This window comes from Carcharhinus amblyrhynchos, chromosome 4 (assembly GCF_965287045.1).
Source record: "Carcharhinus amblyrhynchos chromosome 4, sCarAmb.v2.hapA, whole genome shotgun sequence".
Taxonomy (NCBI): Eukaryota; Metazoa; Chordata; class Chondrichthyes; order Carcharhiniformes; family Carcharhinidae; genus Carcharhinus; species Carcharhinus amblyrhynchos.
In genome coordinates, this window is record NC_137327.1 from 39608932 (window position 1) to 39634441 (window position 25510).

The window sequence follows — 25510 nt, forward strand, 5'->3', positions numbered from 1 at the left end:
CTTTTCCTTCTGAATTTACTGTCGTCTCCAGTAACTTATTCATTTGTTGGTGAACATTTCATTTTATCAACGATAACTGTTTACCATGTACATAGATGATCTGGAGGAGGGGGCTGAGTGTAGGCTAACGAAATTTGCTGATGACACGAAGATGAGTGGAAAAGCAAATTGCATGAAAGGTGTGGAAAGTCTGCAGAGAGATCTAGACAGGCTGAGTGAGTGGGTGAGGACCTGGCAGATGGAGTATAATGTTAGCAAGTGTGAGGTTATCCACTTTGGTAGAAATAATAGTAGGAGGGATTATTATTTAAAGGGCGAAAAGCTGCAGGATGCTACGGTGCAGAGGGACCTGGGGGTCCTTGTGCACGAGTTGCAAAAACCCAGCCTGCAGGTGCAGCAGGTGATCAAGAAGGCGAATGGAATGTTGGCCTTTATAGTGAGGGGGATAGAATATAAAAGCAAGGAGGTCTTGCTGCAACTGTACAGGGCACTGGTGAGGCCACAACTGGAGTACTGTGTGCAGCTTTGGTCGCCGCATTTGCGAAAGGATATATTGGCCTTGGAGGAAGTGCAGAGGTTCACTAGGCTGATTCCGGAGTTGAGGGGGTTAGCCTATGAGGAGAGATTGAATAGACTGGGTCTGTGCTCGTTGGAGTTTAGAAGGCTGAGGGGGGATCTTATAGAGACATATAAGATAATGAAGGGGATAGATGGGGTAGAGGTAGAGAGATTCTTCCCGCTTAGAAAGGATAGCAGAACTAGAGGGCACAGCCTCAAAATAAGGGGGGGGGCAGTTTAGATCGGAGTTGAGGAGGAACTTCTTCACTCAAAGGGTGGTGAGTCTCTGGAATACTCTGCCCATTGAAGTGGTGGAAGCTACCTCACTGAATATATTTAAATCACGGGTAGTTAGGTTTCTGATAGACATGTGAATTAAGGGTTATGGGGAGAAAGCAGGAAAGTGGAACTGATCCACTTCAGATCAGCCATGATCTTGTTGAATGGCGGGGCAGGCTCAAAGGGCTAGATGGCCTACTCCTGCTCCTATTTCTTATGTTATGTTCTTATGTTATGTTAATAACTGAACTCGGCCAACGTTGTCTACCTAATAGGAAAGGATGTCCCAAAGCATGGTACATTGGGGAGACCATGCAGACGCTATGACAACGGATGAATGAACATTGCCTGACAATTACCATGCAAGACTGTTCCCTTCCTGTTGGCAAACACTTCAGTGGTCAAGGGCATTCGGCCTCTGACCTTCGGGTAAGCGTTCTCCAAGGCGGCCTTCACGACACACGACAGCGCAGAGTCGCTGAGCAGAGACTGATAGCCAAGTTCCGCACACATGAGGACGGTCTCAACTGGGATTTTGGGTTCATGTCGCACTCTGTAACCCCCATGACTTGCCTGGGTTTGCAAAACCTCACTTACTGTACTGTCTGGAGACAATATACATCTCTTTAACCTATGCATAATGCTCTTTCCACTCACATCGTCGGCATCTTTAAGACTTGAATAGCAGGTTAGGTGTAAAGACTCGCATTCTAATCAGTAATCTGTAAACTGTCTGTGCTGTTATATGTTCTGTCTGAGGCCAGAACTCTCCATTCACCTGATGAAGGAGCAAACCCTGAAAGCTTGTGAGTTTCCTATCAAATAAATTGGTTGGACTTAAACCTAGTATTGTCAGACTTCTTACTATGTTACCCCAGTCCAACGCCAGCATTTCCACATCATTATTAAGAGATATGCCAGGAATTGTGACTCCAGGACTTGCTGGTCAATTTTCACTTTGTTTTGCAGAAATGGCATCTCTCCCTTAGTCACGTGTTTTTTTTTATTTGCACATTAATTATCCAATAAATTCCCCATTGAAAATTTAGTCTGGTAACTTAGAGTGTAAGTATGTTTTTATCAACATGATAACTGTTAATGCAAGACAATCAATTTTTTGGGGCCCATAACAGGAATAATTCAACATGTTAATTCTTATTCTTGCATGTTGTAAATTATCTTTACAAATTTAAAACTATCAAATTTTAATTTCTTTCACATTTTTCTTTACTTTGTCTCTTTGTTCTCTTAACCCAGTCTTTGTATTTGTCTCTATTCCTCTTTGTCGTACTTGGTTTGACTGCAATGCACCCATTTTAATCACCTTCCTTCTGGTGTTCCTGTTTGTTTTTTTGGCCGGGGTTTTCCCCAGTATTGGCAAAGGCTGATGTTGAGCAGGAAAAGTGGCATTGAAGCCACCAACAGCAATATGGCTTTCTCCATCATACAGTACAGCACTTGTCAGGAGTATCGTTGGGGGGTTAGCCACTGATTTGTCCACCCTACCATCAACTTGGACATTCAATGATCTGGGGCACCATTTTTAAAAGTTGCCCCTGCACAGAGTGAGCAAACTAGCTCATCCAGGTGCAACCCTTGGCAGCCCCCCGGCACCACCCTGACAAAAAGCTAGCACTATTTAGGCATCAAGCTGGCCCTACCTAGGCACTATCCTTTAACGAAACAGGATGGTTTTCATCAGGATGTGCACATTTATGGTGTCTATTGCTAAGAATCAAATGGGAAAAAATGGACTTAGAGTTACAAAGACAATTTGCTCATGCTACTTGTCAAAGGTTAAAAGTTTGGTAAAAAATGCGGGCGTGGTGAATCAATAGATTAGTGGGAATTGAGAATTTGTAAAAGCTTGTGCAGGATGCTGCTGGGCCTTACTGTCAGCCTTCCACTGGCAGCAACTTTAAGAAAATTGGTGACATGGATCTAAAACTATGTAATAGAAACAGAAATATTTTCATTCTACATTTTACAGAGCTGGCAGCTAGCTACAGTCTTTCTATAATAGTACATTGGAAGGACAGGGGGTTATAATAGACATAATTGTGGAGAAATAGGTGAGCCAGACTTGGGACAGTGAAGCTTTTAACTGAAAATTAGATCTTTTCAATGATGTGTTCAGAGGCACGTGTGAAAATATGAACATCAAGGCCATGAATATTGCAGGTGCAAGTCCTTTAATTAATAGACTTTGGTTATAAATGAAATGCTCCATTACATTTTAGCTAATCAATTTGGCAAGTTGTTAATTACCTTGGCAATGGGTGATTCAACGTGATAAGGGGGATTGAAAAGTAGACAATGGAGACAATGTTTCCTCTTGTAGGATAACCTAGAACAAGAAGTTATAGCTATAGGATAAGGGGTGGGAGATTTAAAACAGAGTCAAAGAGAAATTACTTTACTAATAGGGTTGTGAGACTGTTAAATTCACTTCCCCAGAGCATGGTGGATGCCAAGAGATTGAGCACATTTAAGGAAGGGGCGAACAGATTTCAAATTAAGAGTTTGAAAGGCTATGGAAAATGGGCAGAAAAGTGGAGTTGAAGGCAAGATGAAATCAGCCATGATCATATTAAATTGAGGGGCTAAATTGCCCACTGCTGCACCTAGTTCTTATGTTCATGCAAAGAATTCGCTTCAGATGGTTGGAGGGGAAAGTCCCTCTCAGTTGATTTATGGACAACATCCCAAATCACTTTCCTGATCTGAGTGACAGTCCTTCTGTGCTAGAAGATATACAATTAATTCATTTTTTCCTGCAAATTTGAATGTTTAACATGCAGCAGAACAGACTTTCATCAAAGTTGAAGTTTGAGAAAATTCAGGCATTATATAAGACCATTGGAGACAGACTTCAATTCAAGTCATAAGGAATGGAAAGGACCTGATGGCAAGAAAGTACTTAATAAACTAGGGTTGCCAACCCTCCAGGATTGAAGTGGATTCTCCAAGGATTGGAGATCTACCTCCAGGTCACTGCTGTGTTCAATTCTGGAGCAAAATACTGGAACATTAAAAATGATTTTTTACTTAAATTTTCTTTGAACATTTCTCTTTATGAGATATAAAAAATATTGAAAATGGAAAAAAGACTGCCTGGCTGATAGTCGAGCATCATTTAATTGGGTAATAAGTCTTGGCATAGGAAGGCAGTGCATCACAAAAATGGATGTGTTGGCTGAAGAAAGGCTGGAGCATGGGGTAGCTCATTTAGTTACAGTTGGCAATGCCATAATCAAACATGGCAATCAGTTAAGTTCATTCTTCATAATTAACTGGAATTAATTACAAATCTAAGACTTTTAAGTAGCCAATAGAAGTAAACAAGCACCTTTTAGCTCAATTGTTCACGTGTATTGTGATGAAGAAACTGAGGAACAGGTCAAACAATGAAATAAAAGTTGCAGAACAGTCAAAGGTATAGGGTATAGAAATAGAGCACCATGGTCGCAATCACAAAGGATGTCATTTTTGTCTTTAATTAGGATGTTGTTGCAGAAACGGAGACTTGCTGACCTCTGCTGACTTCTTAGTCCACCAATGCCTCAAACTTAAATTCCTCATCATGGTATGTGAATGCCTTCATGGCCTCGTCTGATTCTATTGCTGTAACTCTTCCCAGTCTACAATCCTCTGAAAAATTGTCAATCCTTTATCATAGGCTTTTGTACATTCTGAACAACTATACTGAGAATGTTCAATTTCACCCTTCTCATATATGTAGGAAGATGCCATTGCATTACTTAAAGAGCAGGAAAATTCTGTGTCTCAATCAGCACCTAAAATATATGATTTGGTCATTTACTTTATTTATGTTTGTGGGGTCTTATGCACAAATTGGCTGCTGCATTTCTTTATCAAACTGCCAACACTTCAGAAATATTTTATTGGCAGTATTGTGCTTTGGGACATCCTCAGGTTATAAATACTTCTATATAAACACAAGTTCTTCTCATCACTCATGCATGTATTATTTTCTCTTTGTTGCTGTTAGTCATTTGGTCTTTGTGATGGGGATTTGCCAAGGTCAATGCTTTGATTTTGCACAGAGTGAAAGAATGTCCTTTTTGTTAATTATTATGGAATATTTGATCAGTTAATTACGTGATAAAATTATTTAAGGGTAAGTAGTTTAAAACAATTAACTTAATGGATGTAGAAAATAATCAGTTAGAACAAAGAAAAACAGTGACTTAATAAATGAGCCAGAAAATAACCCAATGGGCATTCATGAAGAAGGCTCTATAATTGACATAGGGAGATGGATTCTCTGACCATGGCCACAGCTGGGATTCTGCAGTCCCGCTACAGTGAACAGAGATTTGACAGCGACGGCATGACATAAACGGCTGGAGAATTCCGGCTGGAGTGTTTCATATACTTAACATTTCAAATAACAGGCTAATGATTGCATCACAAGTTTATTGAAAGCAGGATTTTTTTAAAACCAGAAGATGATGACAACATAGTTGCTAATAAACTGATATATCCACTAAGAGCTGGTGAATAAGGGAGTTTTAAGGGTTAATTGCTTTCTAAAGATTAGTTTGTTTTCTTTAGTTTAAGAAATAAACTAAAAATGACCGACATGAGTGAGTGAAGTGAATAGGGTAACACTGATTGGTGAGTAACTAATAAGTTATTTCATTTATTTTAATTGTAGTTAATGGTTTTTAAAGTTGTCATATGGTAGGTCAGCTCGGCTAAGTAGAATTTACACTTCAATATTGGTAAGTTCGTTTTTCAAATGAGATATTAAGGGATTAATATCTCGTGCAACTATGAGCTTTTGCAAAAACCTGCTAAACCAGCAGTTTGGGTATGAAAGGCATAAGTAACTTTAGCCTGCTGTGAGTTGATTTCAACATAACCAACATAACCTTAGATATGGTTAACCTGACTAGAACAAATGGTGTCTTGTGATTAGCTACATTGCATCAGACTGCATGTGACCATGAGGATTACAAAACTACATAAAGAGGGACTGTCCCATTATTCAGCTACCTGACTTCCAGCACTGAGTAACAAAGGCTTGCCTGCTTGCATATGTAAGAAGAAAAAAGAACTTTTGAATCAGACAGCAGTTGGTGTTTGCCTTTGTATAAGGATGGAAGAGTCTTGCAAAAAATGAACTTAACAGTATGTGGAAAGTAATGGATACAACATGCTCAGTCATAGAAGACAGAGGATGACAGTGGAAGAGTGCATTTCTGAATGGAGGACTGTGACTTCTGGTGTTCCTCAGGGGTCAGTACTGGGACCTTTGTTGTAATATATATAAATGATTTGGAGGAAATGTAACTGGTTTGATTAGCAAGTTTGTGGATGACACATAGGTTGGTAGAATTGCAGATAGCGATGAGGACTATCAGAGGATACAGATCGATCAGAGACTTGGGCGGAGAGAAGGCAGTTGGAGTTTAACTGATGTGGAGATGCCGGTGTTGGACTGGGGTAAGCACAGTTAGAAGCCTCACAACACCAGGTTAAAGTCCAATAGGTTTATCTGGCAGCACTAGCTTTCAGAGTCTCAAGCTCCTTCATCAGGTGAAAGCGGATCCTCACTTCTTACTGTAGATGGAGTTTAATCCAGACAAATGTGACATTATGCGTTTTGGTATATCTGATGTAGATGGGAAATATACAGTAAATGGCAGAACCCTTAAGAGTATTGATAGGCAGAGGGATCTGGGTGTGCAGGTACTCAGGTCACTGAAAGTGGCACTACTGGTGGAGAAAGTAGTCAAGAAGGCATACGGCATGCTTGCCTTCATCGACCAGGGCATTGAATTTAAAAATTGGCAAGTCATGTTGCAACTTTATAGCACCTTAGTTAGGCTGCACATGGAATATAGTGTTCAATTCTGGCTGCCATACTACCAGAAGGATGTGCAGGCTTTGGAGAGGGTACAAAAAAGATTTATCAGAATGTTGCCTGGTATGGAGGACATTAGGTATGAGGAGAGGTTGGAGAAACTTGATTTGTTCTCACTGGAATGACAGAGGTTGAGGTGGGGGCGGGGGGGGCGACCTGATAGAAGTCTACAAGATTATGAGGGGCATGGACAGAGTGGATAGTCAGAAGCTTTTTCCTATGGTGGAAGAGTCAATTACTAGGGGCTAGGGTTTAAAGTGCGAGGAACAAAGTTTAAGGAGATGTATGAGGCAAATTTTACTTTACATAGAGGGTGGTGGGTGCCTGGAACCCGCTGTAGGGGGAGGTAGAGGAAGAAGGTACAATAGTCACTTTTAAGGGGTAACTTGGGAAATACATGAATAGGATGGGAATAGAGGGGTTTTAGTTCAGTCGAGCAGCATAATCAGTGCAGGCTTGGAGGGCTGAAGGGCCAGTTCCTTTGCTGCAATTTTCTTAGTTTTTTTATGTGTCCTGTAATGGATCATCATTGGTTGAACTTTTTTTTACATACAGTTTTTACAGTCTATTTTTGCCTTTTGCTACTTTACATTCATATTCTATTCCCCTGTTTTTTAGTCAGTTTCTTGGTCCTCTTTTGCTTCCAATTCTGAGGTTTATTACTGTTTCTGGCAACTTTATAGGCCTCTTCTTTCAATCTTATACAATCCTTAACTTTCTTTATTAGCCACGGTTAACTTTTTTGGGCTTTTGTGCCTTAAAGGAATGTATAATTGCTGTCAACTATGTAATAATTCTTTAAAGACTATCCATTGCCTGTGTACTATCATACCTTCTAATGTATTTTCTCAATCCTCTTAACTAATATGCCTTTCATAATTTCCTTTGTTCAAATTTAACACTCTAGCTTCAGGTTGAACTATCTCACTTGCAGTGTAAAGCTATATTACAGTCACTCATCCCTAAAGGTTCTTTACAACAAGATTATTAATTAGCTCTTTCTCATTACATAATACTAGTTGGTTCCTCAAAAAACTGCTCGAGAAAACCATCCCTAAAACACTCCAGAAATTTGTCATCCACAACATTCGTGCTCATTAGATTTACCTAGTTGGCACATTCTCCCCAATGCTTGCACATGTTTCATCTGGGTGCTCTGGTTTCCTCCCACAGTCCAAAGATGCGTAGGTTGGATGGATTGACCATGCTAAATTGCCCGTTAATGTCTGGAGATGTGCAGGAAAGTGAATTAACCATAGTAAATGCATGGGGCATGGGAAGAGGGTGGAGGGTTGGGATGCTCTTTTGCAGAGAAAGTGCAAACTCAATGGGCTGAATGGCCTCTTTCTGCACTGTAGGGATTCTGTTCTATGGTTCTATATGCAGATTGAAATCACCCATGATCACCCATGCTACATAATTCTCCAATGTCCTGATTAATATCATACCTTATGTCACCACTACTGTTTGATGGTCTATAAACAACTGATACCAATGTTTGCTACCCTTTGCTGTACCTTAACTCCTCCCAAATAAATTCCACATTTTGTTCTTCCTATTCTGAGATCCTCCCTTCAAATGATCCCATACCTTATCAGCGCAACACCACTTCCCTTTTCTTTTTGCCTGTCCTTTCAAAAATCATTGAATGTTCAGTTTCTAGTCTTGGTCACCCTGTGGCTATGATGGCAATTTGATCAGAGGGTGGTGGTGCAGCCCAAATTACTGAATATATTTAAGAAGGAAATAGTTTTCTAGACTTGAAGGGTATCAAGAGTATGAAAAGAGTGGGGTATGTTCTTATGTTCAAAGCATACCTTCAACAGGCTAGGCCTATGTTGTAAACTCTGGAACTTACTTGCTGCACTTTTCTCTCGCTTCCTTCAAGACCAATCCTTAAACCGGCTTCTAATCCAGTTTTTGATGTTTGTTGATGATTACACACTGTTCAGCAACATTGGCAATCCACAGATCCTGAGTCAGTTTGTACCAACATCCAGCTTTAGGCTGAGAATTGATGGCTAATATTCCCACTGCACAAGTGCCAGGCAATGCCTATTTCCAATAACAGAAAATTTAATCATCTCCCCTTGATATTCAATGGCATTACCATTGCTAAATCTCCCACTATCATCATCCTGGGTGTTACCATTGACCAGAACCTAACTAAGAACAGCTATGCAAATACTGTGGCTACTAGAGCAGGCCAGAGGCGAATAGTTCATCTCCTGACTTGCAAAGCTTGTCCACTATCTACAAGGCACAAGTCAGGATTCTTTCCATTTGCCTAGAAGAGTGTGGTACCAACAAAATTCAGGAAGCTTGCCACTATCCCAGACAGGTTGGCCCCATTGATCGGCAAACTATTTACCAACTTAAAAGGTTCACTCCATCTACTACCATGTATGGTGGCAGCAGTGTGCAACATATAAAAGATGCAATGCAGCAAGTAAGCAAAATTCCTTCAACAGCACATTCCAAATATGCAACTTTACTCTTTAGAAGGACAAGAACAGCTGATACATGCACACACCACCACCTCCAGATCACACATCAGCCTGACCTGGAATTATGTCTCCATGCCCATTCGCCCAGCCTATCTAGATCCTTCTGCAGACTCTCCACGAAATGGCAAATGGAATTTAATGTTGGCAAGTGTGAGGTGGTCCACTTTGGTAGGAAGAATGGTAGGAAGGACTATTACTTACGTGGCGAAAAACTGCAGCAGGCGACGGTGCAGAGGGACCTCGGGGTCCTTGTGCATGAGTCGCAAAAACCCAGCTTGCAGGTGCAGCAGGTGGTCAGGAAGGCGAATGGGATGCTGGCCTTCATAGCGAGGGGGATTGAATATAAAAGTAGGGAGGTCTTGCTGCAGCTGTATAGGGCATTGGTGAGGCCGCAGCTGGAGTACTGTGTGCAGTTTTGGGCGCCGCACCTGCGCAAGGATATTTTGGCCCTGGAGGGAGTGCAGAGGAGGTTTACTAGGCTGATACCGGAGTTGAGGGGATTGAGCTATGAGGAGAGGCTGAATAAACTGGGCTTGTACTCGTTAGAGTTTAGAAGAATGAGGGGAGATCTCATTGAGACGTATAAGATGATGAATGGGATGGATAGGATAGAGGTGGAGAGACTCTTCCCGCTCAAAAAAGACAGTAGGACTAGGGGGCACGGCCTCAAGATAAAGGGGAGAGGAGTTGAGGAGGAACTTCTTCACTCAAAGGGTGGTGAATCTCTGGAATTCTCTGCCCGTTGAAGTGGTGGAGGCTGCCTCGCTAAATATTTTTAAGAAGCGGGTTGATGGGTTCTTGATAAGAGAGGGGATTAAGGGTTATGGGGAGAGGGCGGGAAAGTGGAACTGAGCCACAACAGATCAGCCATGATCTTGTTGAATGGCGGGGCAGGCTCGAGGGGCTGGATGGCCTACTCCTGCTCCTATTTCTTATGTTCTTATGTTCTTATGTTCCTTCACCATCACAGGATCAAACTCCTGGAACCCATTCCAGCAACACTATGGTACTTCCTGTACCAGAAAAACAGCTATGGTTCAAGAAGGTGGCTAAACGTCTTTTCAAGGGAATTAGGTTGGTCACATCAAATGCTGGCCTTGCCAGCAATTCCCACGTCCCACAAAAGGATAACAACAAAGTAAACCATTAACCTTTTATGAGATCAACTTCTATTTTATAACCCTCCCTGTGAAGCGTCTTGGGACATTGTGCTAAGTTATAGATGCTCCATAAATGTAAGTTGTTGATCGATATATTGATGTGGTCTACTTTTCATACTTATTTAGACAATATAAGAAAAGATATTTCCAAACTTGAAATGATTTGTGTTATTTATTAATTTCCATTGCAACCATACAACTATTCTATTAATGACATTATTCCATCAAATTAGGCAAAAGCAAATTGTTGTGGATGCTGGAATCTGAAACAAAAACAGAAAATGCTGGAAAATCTTAGCAGGTTTGACAGTGCCTGCAGCGAGAGAATAGAGTTAACATTTCGAATATGAATGACTCTTCATCTGAGCTGATGACAAAGAAAATACGATGCAATTTATACGGTTTGGGTGAAGGGGATGGGGTGTGTAATTGAAAAGATGTCAAAGACAAAGGGAATGTAAATGGTGGTGATCATGGTTAAGAAGGATGCTGAGAGCGGCCCATTAAGAGATCAGAATGTGCAGAGCAAAAGTATCAGTTTTCAAAACTGATGCAGAGCAAAAGTAAGCAGAGTATCAAAGGACAATCTGAGACGAGTCCTAGTGGGGTGGGGGGAATAAACAAGATGGAAAGTGAGATTTTTAAAATGTGGACATGTGAAACGATGGAAGAATTGAAAACTTACAATAAAATAAATAAGGTAAATGAAATAAAGTAAATGGAAATGGGATGGAGGTGGAGGAGAAAGTTCGTGCTCTGAAATTGTTGAACTCAATGTTACATCCGGAAGGCTGTGAAGTGACTAATTGGAAGATCGGGTGCTGTTCCACAGTTTACGTTGGGCTTCACTGGAACAGGATGTGCACATGAAGCACTACTTCATCTGGAAAGAGTATTTGGGTCCTTGGATGGTTAGCGGGGAGGAAGTAAAGGGGCAGATATTGCACCTTCTGCGATCACACAAGATGCCATGGGCAGGGGAGAAGGTGTTGGGCATGATGGAGGAGTAGACCAAGGTATCCCGGAGGAAATGATCCCTGTGGAATGCTGACAGGGGAGATGTGTTTGGGAGTAGCATTACTTCGGAAATCCTACTGACTCCCAAAGTGACCATGGCTACAGTTCTTCACATCCCACATCCTATATGGACTCCATCCCATTCTCTCAGCTTTGCCTCCATCGCATCTGTTCTAATGATGCCACTTTTCAAAACTGATGCTGCTGCAATGTCCTCCTTCTTTCTTAATCATGGTTTCACATACACTGTGGCTGACACAGCTCTTAACTGTGCTCAATCCACCTCCTGTGCCACGATCTCACCCCATTGCCTCCCTCCCAGAACCAGGAGAGGGCCTTGGTCCTCAATTTTCACCCCACCAGCCTCCACATTCAAAGGATTATGCTCTGTGATTTGTGCCCACTCCAGCATCTTGCCACCACCAAACATATTCTCTCCTCACACAGGGAACATTCCCTCTAGAATACCCTGGTGCACTCCACCATCACACCCCCCTGCCCACATTACCTTCCCTCGCAATCGTAATATGTGCAATACCTGCCCCTTTACCTCCTCCCTGCCCGCCATCACAGAGTCCAAACATCCTTTTCAGGTGAAGCAGTACTTCCAATGCACATCCTCTAATCTGGTGGCCTATTGCATTTGCTGTTCCCAAACTAGTCTACTTGACATCAGATGCCAAATGCAGACTGGGTTACTGTTTTGCAGAACACCTTCAGTCTATCCACAAGCTGGATCCAGACCTTCCTGTTGTTTGCCACTTCAACACACCATCTTGTTCTCACGTCCACATATCCATCTTTGGCCTACTGCAATGTACCAGTGAATCCTGACACAAACTGGAATACAGTAAGAAGTCGCACAACACCAGGTTAAAGTCCAACAGATTTATTTGGTAGCAAAAGCCACTAGCTTTCGAAGCGCTGCTCCTTCATCAGGTCTGATGAAGGAACCACTGCTATCATTCTGTCAAGAGAAACAAGACAAGCGCTTCAAAAGCTAGTGGCTTTTGCTACCAAATAAATCTGTTGGACTTTAACCTGCTGTTATGAGACTTCTTACTGTGCATGAACTCTTTCTCCACCTCCACCCCAGTTCCATTTATTTTATCTTATTTTGATCATTTCATTCATCCACTTTTTAAAAATCTCGCTTTCCATTCCCTCTCCCCACCCATCTGTTACATGTCTCAAGTTGTCCTGACACTCTGCCTCTACCTTTGTGCTACCATTTACACATTCTGATCTCTTAAAGGGCTACTATCAGCACCTCTCTTAGCCATGATCATCATCATATTCATTCGCTTTGTCTTTCTGTCTATGACATCTTTTCAATTATCACACCTCACCGCCAAACAATATAAATCGCATCCTATTTTCAGCTCTGACGATCGGTCATCCTGACTCAAAACGTTGGCTCGATTCTCTCTCCACAGATGCTGTCAGACCTGCTGAGATTTTCCAACATTTCCTGTTTTTGCTTCAAATTAGGCACTTCGACCATTTCACAGAGCGTTGTTGGTACTTTGAAATAGGAAAGGGCAAAGTGGTATTAAAAATGTGAACAGTTGGTAATGATAGGATTTACCCTTGAACCATGCATGTGTCCAGTGCAGACCATCAACAACCATGGAGATGATCAAAATACAAACGCAGTATCGTTAATCTCCATTGAGCCTCAATGGAAATAAATTAGGCTACTACCAGGTTTGCTAACGATAACGCTACCTTGCAGCAACCTCCAATTATACTCAGTTTCCTTAATTAGAAAAAAATACGCGTTATAAAACTTACCAAATGCAATCGGCAAGCTAATTACGGATTCATTTACCTCAACGACAGTTGCTAGTGTACATCCATTTCCGGTTCCGTCTGGCGACGGTTCTCCCCATCCGCGGTTCACCTACAGAGGCGCGAAACGGACTTCAATTCCCAGAGCACCCCGCGCGGGTTAACCGAACCCGGATTGGATAGCTGTAGCGTCACCCAATTGGTGGGTTGAGCCATCATGACGCAGGGTGTGGCTCAGGATTGGTGCGGAGCAACGTCAGTCAAGCCCTCAAGCCCCACCTGATTGGTGGGTGAGTGTAGACTGAGTGGTTGGTGTGGGGTATGCTAGTGTTGTGTGTGTTGGAGGGAACGTGGTGCGGGGTTTAGAATGTTTGTCACGCGACCTGCCGCAACGTTCGATGGTGCGCGTTGGGGATCGGTTAGCCACGCGGGACCAGTGACAGTGGAAGCTTCCTCGAACTGACAGGGTGGGAGGGGTACGTCCAGCGCGGTGTATGTTGGGACGTTAACGGTGAGCGTGATTGTATTGACTGCATGCAATAGGACAAGAGCCGAGGATGAAACGGTTTGGCAAATACGATAAAGCGAAAGAGTGTAAGGTACAAATCTAGCGCCGAGAAGCCGCTTGTGTTTTCCCCCCCCCCCCGTCAAGTGTGTGTGTGTGTGTATGTGTGTGTTGGATGCCCCTGGAGTAGGGCCAAAGCGCTGGGCCTAAGTACAGACAATTTCCCCCACCGGAGTCAGGACATCAGCCCTGTGTTTATACTTCAAACCATGCGGAGATTAGTGGTGCATTAAGCTTGAATCCCAGGGCCAGCAGTACAGGGAAAGTGTTCAACGGGGTAGCCGTCAATTCACTCAAAATTGCAATGCTATTTAAAGGCTATCTAGATTGTCAGGCCTGAGTGCTATTTCTTTACAAGATCAAGAAATAGTCAAAATACAAAACTTTTCAATGTATACTCATGTGACAATAAAATCAAAAAATATTTACCAAATTGTGTTACGTTGAACATGATTTGAATTATGTGCATGTTTACTATTGACTAGAAAACCATTCTTTTTTCTATCCCTCCAACTAAACCATAAGGTAAAAACAGAAAATGCTGGATAAATTCAGCAGGTGTGGCAGTTTCTTAAGTTTTATTTGTTAGTCACAAGTAAGGCTCACGTTAACACCACAATGAAGTTGTGAAATTCCCCCTGTTGCCACAGTCTGGCACCTGTTCACGTCAATGCACCTACCACATCTTTTAGATGGAAGGAAACCAGGGCACCTGGAGGAAACCCATGCAGACATAGGGAAAATGTGCAAACTGCACGTAGTCAGTGATCCAAGCTGGGAATTGAGCCTGGGCCCCTGGCACTGTGAAGCAGCGGTGCTAACCACTGTGCTACTGTTCTGTCAAGAGAAACAGTGTTAATGTTTTGGGTCTATAGTCATTTGGCCCTGAAATGTTAACTCTGTTTTGCTGCCAGACCAGGGTTTGTCCAGTATTTTACATTTTTATTTCAGATTTCCAGAAGGCCACAGTATTTTACTTTTAAACCAGAAAGAATTTGAACTCTTTGGCTAATGCAACACTCAAAGGTTGGTGCTTGAGAGTAATGGATAAATTATTCTTTCTCCTAGCAATATTTCCATACCAACTGAGCCAAAAGCAAAACGAGATCGTGCTGGATGTTGGATCGGAAGTAAAATTTTGAAGGTGATAGGTATAGCAGCATCTGGAAAGACTGAAATATTTCTCTGCAGATCATAGAATCCCTGTAGTACAGAAGAAGGCCATTTGACCCATCGAGTCTGTACCAACCACAATCCCACCCAGGTCTATTCCCAAAACCTCATTTACCCTGCACTACGGTCAATTTAGCATAGCCAATCAACCTAACCCACACGTTTTTAGACTGTGGGAGGAAACCAGAGCACTTGGAGGGCGGGAAAGTGGAACTGAGCCACGACAGATCAGCCATGATCTTATTGAATGGCGGGGCAGGCTCGAAGGGCCAGATGGCCTACTTCTGCTCCTATTTCTTATGTTCTTATGAACCCAAACAGAGAGAAAGTGCAAACTGTAAACAGACAGTGACCTGATGTCGGAATGAACCTGGGTCCTTGGTGCTAAGAGGCAGCAGTGCTTGCCACTATGCTGCCCAGTTGTTGCCAGATCTGAGTATTTCCAGCATTTTCACTTCATTCCTCATCATGAGTGCTGATTACTGCTGTATGCTGAAAATTAGTGTTATTTTTGAGTATAATTCCTGATCTCAAGTCAAATTACTTATAAATTGTTTTTGTTGTTTGTGAAGTTGTACTGACCACCTTTTGAATTCATTTTAACAAAATATGGTGAATTAAACCACAACGCTCAAATAGTTTCTGCTAAAACTCACTCCTAGCAATAACTTTAGCATCTAATTTTTCTTGTCAAGATAGTTCTCAATCATTGTAGACTGTTCCATGCATATCAGTTTGTTTTTCTATGATTGTAACACTAAATTCTGCATCTTCCTTTTCTTTTCCCTGGTCTTTCTGAATGGTATATTTTGTATACTACGCGAGAAACAATACTTTTCACTGTATACCAATACATGTGACAATAATAAGTCAAATCAAAATGAATTTGCAATTATGTTGATTGATTCCAGTGGTGTTGTGGGTGGAATTACAGCTGTTGGTTACGATCCTGAAGTAGACTTTCAAAAGTTTGCGATGACAATTTCAATTCTGACCAGTGACCACTTTGAGTTCTTTTTTATTCAGCTCAGGATGTTTTTTTTTTCTGATGTTATTTGTTTTAGGTAAAGATTTGTTGAGATTGAATCTTGAGCAAATTCTGTAAATCATGTATGTAGAATCCCAGTATATTTAGACAAAAGTATTGATACAACTGGGATTTTAATGTAATTAAAAATGTTTGCAAAATCTTATGACAGTAAGAGATGGTGATGAAATAATCTGTGAATGCAGTGGTTTAAACATGAGCCAAAAAATGTCCTTAAAGCTGGATTAGCAAGATTGACTTCACATCTATTACAAATGTCAGTGACAGTTTGTATTTGTTCTGCAGCAAAAACCTATTAGCAGTTGACGACTTTTTCAAAGCATACCTTGCCTGATGCTTGATGACAGCTCTACAAGATTTAAAGATTTGTTTGACAGTGAAATTACTATGTGGCTGTAGCAGCAAAATGCTGGTAGCATTTTCATATGATCAATAATTTTTCAAGGCAATATCTTTGATCTTGCATTCTTATTGAGTCGCATATCATCAAGCCTTCAGTCACAAGGGAGACACAGATGAGGAAAACAATCAATCCATCCAAAAATACCATATAGTTTTGGCCATTCAAGCTTGAAATGTTCCTTAGGTCATTTGCTTTTCCTTCTACTAACCTAGTTGGAAGTTTATTTCCTACCTTTGATGAAGTTCTTGACGCAAATCCTACATATATTCATTTGAAACTGTTCCCTTGTCTGAGTACCAGTGTTTAGTTTCAGTAGCGATGCAAATTTTTTTTTTCTATTTATATCCCTGAAGTTATCTCAGTCACTTCATCACTGAAAAACTCAACTTTGTTCACTCTTTTGAGACAACTCTGTCTTCTGAGATTAGGAACCGGTATCATGGCTATGTTTTCATAGAAATCATAGAATCCCTGCAGCACAGAAAGAGGCCATTTGGCCCATCGAGTCTGCACCAACCACAATCCCACCCGGGCCCCATACCGCTACATATTTACCCATTCATCCCTCTAATCTACACATCTCGGGACACTATATTGGCAATGTGCTCGTTAAATATTGCAAGAACTTTAATATGTGCAGTTATTTGTACTTCCTGAACTGCTGTAATTAATTCATATAGTACAATTTGTAGTCTGGGAATTTAAATACTGAATTAGAAAAATAAATTAAAAGTAATTGTGGGGGTGTGGAGAAGAGTCCTGATTCTCATTTAGTATTTGTTCCCCTTAATATGTATCCCTTTAAAAGGTACCCCATGATTACCACCATTCATTTAATTTGTTATCCATTTCAATTTTGTTCCTCAACCTTGCTCATCTAGGCTTTTTTTAAATGCAAAAAGCCAGTTTTTTTTTGGAAGTTCAGTCATATGATGTGCAAGACTTCACATAAAATACAACACACTCTCAAAGTGTAATTATAACAATTGTAAAATCCTCAAATGGGCAAAAATGATTTGAAAAATGCACCCTATTTCAAAGTTTGCAGATGATATGAAATTTGTAAATGTAGCAAAAACTGAGAAAGATATTGAAAGGGAGAAGCAAGACTAAGAGGACAGAGACAAGGTGATGGAATAAGGGAACCCATGGAATGTGGAATTCAAGCAGAAAATAAAATGTGAGATGATATCTTTTGACATGAAGAATGGGGATACAATACTTTCTAAAGGTACAATTTTAAAGGGAATGTAAGATGATAAATGGGGGTGAGTATAGGTTTGTCATCGTGCATAAATCTTTGAAGGTAGCAGGACAGGTTAACAAAGCACGATACAAGTTCATCCCCAGATGGAGTTTTTTTTCACTGCTAGGCACTGCAAAGGGTGCAAAGACTTTAAAGAAATTTATTCAAATAATTCCAGAGATGAGAGATTGCAGTTACACAAGTAGTCTGAAAAAGTTGGTGGGCCTCTTTTGAGCTGCGAACGCTCAAAAGAGATTTGACCAAGATGTTTAAAATCATGATGAGTTTTGGCCTCCTGTGCAATGCTATTGTGATTCTATGTTGGTAATTCATAAGGCTGTTTTCTGAGAAAGTGGTGCTGTATCTTGAACTGCCATGGTTCTTGCAGCAATGGTGTTTCCTAAATTATGTTAGGTTGTAATATTCCAGGATTTTGACCTGGTATGGATAAAGGAACAACAGAATGTTTACAAGTCATTATGGTGTGATTTGGAACTGATGCTACCACAAAATAACTGCACTTCTCCCTCTTGATGGTAATGTGCACAGGGCTGGGTACTACTGAACTAAGCTTGATATGTTTTGTACAGTGCATCATGTGGCTAGTCCAACCTGCAGCCATTAGAGTACCAGTGATGATTTAATTTGCCAATGCGGGCACTAATCACAAATGCCTATATCCCAGATAGAATCAGGCATCTATTGAGGTAAATGTAAATATTTAATGAGCATTTCTGATGGGGTATTAAGAGATGCGACATTCATTGCAAAGTAACTTCATTGTTCTAATAATGATGAGATGGCTCAGTGAGCTTCTGGTCAGTGGCAACTCATGATGTTGATGGTAATGTCATTGAAGATCAAAGGGATGGGATTGTGCTTTTTTGTATTGCAGGAGAAAATTTTACCTACCATATGTCAGTCCAAGTCTGAATATCGTTCAGTTCCTGTTGTGGGCTGACACTAGTTGCTTTGATTATCAGGAGTATTCACATTTTCTAATATCCTTTTAAAGTCTTGGATAAATACCATCTATCTCTGAGAACCCACAATTGTTGCAGTTGGGGATTCTCCAATCATTTAAACTGATGAATTAATATGCTGAATAATCTTCCTCATCTATAATCATCATGTAACTGAAGCATAAGAGAAAATCAACTGGTTTTATATAACCATTCACGCATCTGAATGTATTATATCCTTGAACTTGAACCATTTTTTGATTTACATTCATAAGGTTTTTGTTTCTAAGCTTTCCCTTTCAAGTTGTACCATATAGATTTTTGTTTTCATTCACATTATATCCATATATCACAGCCATTCAGGCAAGATGCTGGGCACACATGCCTTATAAACCATCAGCTTGCCCTAAGGGTCAATTTAATTTTCCATGCACGATTCATGAATTGACTGAAGTTGATAGCAGCTTTCCCAGTACATATCCCATTCTGCATCAAAGGACATGGTGTCTGTCACTATGGAGCCATGGTAGCAGAATTTGTGAACTACTTCCCGTTGGGAGTAGTGATCAGGGGCAGAGATGCAAGACGTTGTCTCATGACCACAATGTTGTTGATGCTGATAGGAAGAACAAGTTACTGGCATGGGAGAGACAGTCCATGAGCCTGTAGCTGAGTTTCAACGTGGGCAATCAGTGCAGTAGCATTATCATTGAGTCTTTATCAGAGAACTACTGTGTTTTTGTCAATGTTTGCTGTCTTACCCAATATGCAAATAGATTCCTTTCATAATTGTAGAAAAGATGAAGTGAAGGAGCATAAAGAAGAATATGCTAAACAAAGTGGCATCTAGGACATAGCCTTGATTTACTCCATTCTTCGCTCTGAAACTATTGGAACTGGTGGAGCCATCAAATTGTGCAGTGCATGAAACATGACCCTAGCAAAGGCCTTCCCCATGATGCTGCGAAGTGAGATGCTCCGGTAGTTACAAAACAGAAAATGCTGCAAAATCTCAGCAGATCTAATAGCATCTGCGGGGGAGAGAATAGAGTCAACATTTCGAGTTGAGCTGACCGTTTGTCAGCTCTGATGAAGGGTCATTTAGGCTTGAAATGTTGGCTCTATTCTCTCCCCTCAAATGCCAGGGTCTGTGGGAGTTTGCGCATTCTCCCCGTGCTTGTGTGGGTTTTCTCTGGGTGCTCCGGTTTCCTCCCACACCCCAAAGATGTGCTGTTAGGCTGATTGGCAGTAATAAATTGTCCCTAAATTAGTTTCCCTCAATGTGGATGGCCATAAAACATTAGACAAGGGTCATGGGTGGAGGGGGGGACTGGTGGTGTTAAGATGGGGGCGCGGGCTCATTGGGCCGAAGGGCCTGTTTCCCGGGCTGTTTTTGTTCTTTGTTCTTTGACCGCTGAGATTTTCTAGCATTTTCCATTTTTGTTTCAGATTCTAGCAACTGCAGTATTTTACTTTTTGCTCCTGTAATTGTTTTGCCTTTTTTTTGTACGGTATAATGATTTTTACCAGTGGCAGCTGCAAACTCATTGATTAATACAGATGGAACTTGCCCTCCTCAGACTAGTCGATAATTCTGCGACAGAGGCTGTCCATTCTCCCTGGTATTTCTCACCAGCAGCCTTCTCTGCAGCAGCTTGTTCCTCCTCAATCTTAATGGGATCCCTGTAGCAGTGCAAATCAGGCATCACTTCCCATGGACATTTGCGGTAATGGTGCCATGGATAAGGATTCACCACATGAGACCAGTGGAGTGGGAGCTCTTGTTGCTTCGGATTGTGATATCCACATAATGCAGGGGCGATTCAATAATGTACATGGCAATAGTGGGGATGTTAACATACGATGCTTTAGTTAAGGGCTGATGATCCTTTTGAGGGTCCATCACCGCCAACAGATGGGCCTCCCTAAAGTAGCATGGATCTGATTGGTGAAAGTAGTATGATCTGATTGAGTGAACCTCCTCCCTCATCTGCAGCGCATTGAGATCTCTGGACGTTGTGAATGTTTCCTGTTATAAACAATGGTGGGTAACTCGGTACAAAGCCAGCTGCATAGGTCTTAAAACATGTTTCCTGTTATAAACAATGGTGGGTAACTCGGTACAAAGCCAGCTGCATAGGTCTTAAAACATGTTTGTGGGTTTCGTCTTTCCTGAGTGATGCTTCCGCTGCTCATAGATGATTGAGCTTATTGACTTCTATACTCATCGATGCCAGCATCAGCATTTCCTGATAAACCTTTGGTGGGTAACAATCATTGGAGCAACAGTGATGATATGTGGTGTCATTACTTGTTCTAGGGACGTTGATGTCTTTGGGACAATAAAACCTTCAGGGATACATATTCGATCTGCTGCTGACAAAAGGGTGTGATCAGTGTCAGAATCTCACTGGTTGATGCAGGTGTGGAGAACATTGGGCATATCGCAGCTCATGATGGACAGGCTTAACTGGTACTAAGGTGTTGCATCACAGAGTTCACGAAACTCAGTAAGACATTGTCAATTATTGTTGATTCTGCCTATGCATGACATGTTGGCCGTAAATCACTGATATGTACTGAAGTCACCTAGAATGAATAGCCACTCACCATTTGGAATGTCCTTCTGAATGTCACCTAGACAATTATAGAAATGCTCATTGTTTGAGATGCTGGCATTACAAATTGGTGCATTGGCACATTTATGTTGTCTGCACCTCCATCAGCTGATAGTCAATGGGCGATGAAAGTGCTCCAAGGTTGCCACTGGGGATTCGATTGACTGTGTCAACCAATTGCTCACTTCAAGCCTACACCCATGCTCACAGTTCTTCAATGCTCTTGCATGTCATTAAAAAGTGGAATTAGCCTCAGAAATTGCAAACCCATTTACCAAATGTAATATATAATAGATGGATCAATACTATAAAGATAAATACCAATGTTAAATTGTTTAAAGTTCATTTATTACTGTCACAAATAGGCTTCCATTAACACTGCAATGAAGTTACTGTGAAAATCTCTTGTCGCCACACTCCAGTGCCTGTTCGGGTACACTGAGGGGGAATTTAGCCTGGCCGATGCACCTAACCAACAGGCCTTTCGTACTGTGGGAGAAAACTGGAGCACCCAGCGGAAACCCATGCAGACATGGGGAGAATGTGCAGATTTCACTGGCAGCAACCCAAGCTCTATTAGGTAGCAGTGTTAACCACTGTGCATTTATGTCCAGTATCCTATGATATTAGATTATATTTGTATTCTATAATGTATCTCATGTAACTCTTTCTGATTAGTCTCCACACTAACCTATTCCTTCTCTTCATCTCCTTATGCTTGCATTGTTTTTTTCTTCATTTAATCTTTTTCATTCTCTGCCTTTTACATTTTATTTGTGTTAATATTTAAGCTTTGTAGTTAAGTGAATGTAAAAACGTGTGGAAGAAACTACAGTATCAAATTATGATTTAACCAGTATTAGTGGTTGGCCAGTCATTGTGGCCACTACGTAAAATAAGTTACATCTTGAATTTATATAGATTCGTTTTAGAATGAGCTTCAGCTTTATCAACAATTCATTAGGAAATTCATTGGCATCCATCAGGAACACTAAATTACCTTTAGCATGTCAAGTTGTTACTGAAAGAAGTGAAATAAACATATAAGCATTTTGGATAAATCTGTCATAAGAATAAATTCATTCTGCATCATATTTTCACAATCTTGACAAACATGGGTGATTGATGCTTTACTTTGTCATTTGGAATGCGTGCGAAATAGAGTATTTGACTTAATGACATTGGATTCTGTTAGCACTCCAAGTTTTTCTGTCAGTTGATCATTAGGACTTTTTTATGAATTACAGTGCTTCATGCATAATTTACAAGTTCCTTCAATCTTGACACACTGCAACATTTAGAATACCAGATCTGTAATTTATATGCCTTTATAATTTGTATTCAACAGAAATGTGCCGTCTAAACTACAACAATCAGTCTCGAATGGACATAAGTTTAGTCCAAATTATTTTAATTCAGACCTCAACCAAACACTAAACAGCATAAGTTGAAATAAGGATAAGATATCTAGCAGATTTACATATTGTAATAATGGTAAATGTCCCATACAAGTATACTGTTTGGGGAACAAAAAATAAGCCTTATGTAACACTTACGTGGCGAAAAACTGCAGCAGGCGACGGTGCAGAGGGACCTCAGGGTCCTTGTGCACGAGTCGCAAAAACCCAGCCTGCAGGTGCAGCAGGTGGTCAGGAAGGCGAATGGGATGCTGGCCTTCATAGCGAGGGGGATTGAATATGAAAGTAGGGAGGTCTTGCTGCAGCTGTATAGGGCATTGGTGAGGCCGCAGCTGGAGTACTATGTGCAGTTTTGGTCGCCGCACTTACGCAAGGATATTTTGGCCTTGGAGGGAGTGCAGAGGAGGTTTACTAGGCTGATACTGGGATTGAGCTATGAGGAGAGGCTGAATAAACTAGGCTTGTACTCGTTAGAGTTTAGAAGAATGAGGGGAGATCTCATTGAGACATATAAGATGATGAATGGGATGGATAGGATAGAGGTGGAGAGACTCTTCCCACTCAGAAAGGACAGTAGGACTAGGGGGCACAGCCTCAAGATAAAGGGGGGGGGCGGTTTAGAACGGAGTTGAGGAGGAACTTCTTCACTCAAAGGGTGGTGAATCTCTGGAATTCTCTGCCCGTTGAAGTGGTGGAGGCTGCCTCGCTAAATATTTTTAAGACGCGGGTTGATGGGTTTTTGATAAGCGAAGGGATTAAGGGTTATGGGGAGAGGGCGGGAAAGTGAAACTGAGCCACGACAGATCAGCCATGATCTTATTGAATGGCGGGGCAGGCTCGAAGGGCTAGATGGCCTACTCCTGCTCCTATTTCTTATGTTCTTATGTAACCCCTCACTATCAGTGACACAGTCCAGGTATTCAATCAAATCTTTAAAGAATTTGTACTTTTTTCTTGAAGGCAAATTTCCTGCAATCTTCTGAGGGCCTCTTTAGGCTTCTTCAAGTGCTCCTCTTTGGTGGAGCCTGTCACCAAAACATTGTCCAGGTAACACTTAGAATTTGATCCATTTCCCTGTGAAGAAGGGCTGATGCTGATGTGATGCTGAAAGGAAGACACTTATAATAGAAAAGCCCCTGATGAGTTATCATCAAGGATGTTTGGGACTCTTCCATGCAGCTGATTTGGAGATGGGCCTGAATCAAGTCCATCTTCAAAAATTTCTTCCCTCTTGCCAGTCTGCTAAATAGGTCCACAATAAGAGAAAGTGGGTATTGATCTGCTCACAATGCTGGGTTATGATTACCTTGAAATCTCCCTATGTCCCCTAAATGGTGTAAGGCACTGGATGTACCTTCAGACTTTAGTTGAATTTTAATCTCAACCCCTTTCACCTCACCCGATGTCCCCTCAAACACATCCTTATCTCTCTCTAGGATGTCCTTTAGCCTTGAATTTGCCAGCCTGTTTACCACTCCCCAGTTTAATTTTAATTTCTACAGCCAGGAATATCCAAGTAAAGCAGGGTAGTCACCCTTGACCACATACAATGGTAGATCCGCACCCTGTTACCTCACTTGTACCTTTGCCAGTACATATCCTCTGTGGCACCACTTGTTCCATCTAAGTACATAAGGTGATTTCTGAAGACTTAATCAACAGGGTTTTCAACTTGTATCTATATTGAGTCTGGAATCAATGGTACCACTGACCCTGTATCCACTTCCATTTTAATTACCTTACTTTCTACCTTGGGAAAGACCCAGAATCTATCGCCTTCTCCTTGAGCCGATAATATATTCAGATGGCATCCTGTGGATTTGGGTTCTTCTGCCTCCTCTGCAGTTTTGACGGACTCTCTTGTGCCGAGTCTTCAGGTTTGTCTTCCTCTGACTCCCCTTTTCCTCTTTCAGTTGCATCCTACAGTTGGAAAGAGAGTCCATTGCGCAATTTGTACCAATGTGCCCCACCTGCTTACACCGGCGGCATTGGGCTTCGTGAGTCCAGCAGGTGGACTCCTTGTGGCTGGACTTGCCACAGCAGCGGAACTCTGGTTGACACCACATTCTCTTGCACTTCTGCTATTTTGTGCACTCGGACACTGACATCCAACTATGTTGCTTCGTTTACAGACAGTTCCACTGAATTCTGAAAAACCATTTTAAAACATAGACTTTTTTTGTCAGCATTTTCCTTCATATCACTTTGTTGTAAAACCCACACACCAAATGATCCGTCAAGGCATCCTGCAGGAACCCACCACATTGGCAGTGCTTGACCTGCCTTTTTAATACTGCTAGAAATTGCATGATGGATTCTCCTCCCAATTGTATTCTCTCATAAAATTGGAACCGTTCTGCTATCCTAAGTGGCTTTGGGGCATAATGATTCCCTTAGTACTTTGCACAACTCTGCTAGGAGTTTCTCTGTGATTTCTGAGGTTGTATGAGGCGTAATGTCACAAATTCTCTATAGTGTTTAAGAAAATTGCTACTGCGAGTCCTTCATCTACCTTATTTTCCTTTGAATAAGAGTGGAAAACTCAATGTGTAGCGTCGAGCTCCATGTCTTCGCTGAAAGGCCACATTGCCCTGAACTGGCCCACCATTTTCTGTTCCTGTTGGCGTGAGTCTTTTCTGCTTCACTTTTGTAGCCGGTCTCTCACCTGCATTGCGTTGACTGTGCTCTCCTAATCTTTCCATCGGATGCAGTCCGAGTATCATTGTGATCGCTTCCCTGTCGACAGTCCCAGTGCTCCCGGTGGAGAAACCACTCTCCTGTACCTGTCCTCACCTGATGAAGGAGCAACGAGCACTCCGAAAGCCAGTGGCTTTTGCTACCAAATAAACCTTTTGGACTCTAACCTGGTGTT

The 25510-nt window shown here is 41.5% G+C and overlaps 2 protein-coding genes across 12 annotated transcripts in view; one reads left to right on the forward strand and one right to left on the reverse strand.

Annotated features, from left to right (window-relative positions):
* The window catches only part of rpgrip1l (RPGRIP1 like), a 212816-nt gene extending 199486 nt beyond the window's left edge, over nucleotides 1–13330 (reverse strand). For 7 of the 8 annotated variants that reach the window (XR_013886469.1, XM_080187008.1, XM_080187006.1 and 4 more), the window contains exon 1: nucleotides 13209–13268. The gene's annotated coding sequence lies outside the window, so the exon portion shown is untranslated. Of the gene's footprint in view, nucleotides 1–13208 lie in introns of all 8 variants that reach the window. The other variant, XM_080187007.1, reaches the window with a different exon arrangement.
* A 240-nt stretch (nucleotides 13331–13570) lies between these two features.
* fto (FTO alpha-ketoglutarate dependent dioxygenase) overlaps nucleotides 13571–25510 on the forward strand; it is a 391304-nt gene continuing 379364 nt past the window's right edge. For all 4 annotated transcript variants that reach the window (XM_080187014.1, XM_080187015.1, XM_080187016.1 and 1 more), the window contains exon 1: nucleotides 13571–13804. In XM_080187014.1, the coding sequence (XP_080043140.1) occupies nucleotides 13763–13804 (42 nt within the window). In that variant the 5' untranslated portion in view covers nucleotides 13571–13762. The remainder of the gene's footprint in view (nucleotides 13805–25510) is intronic.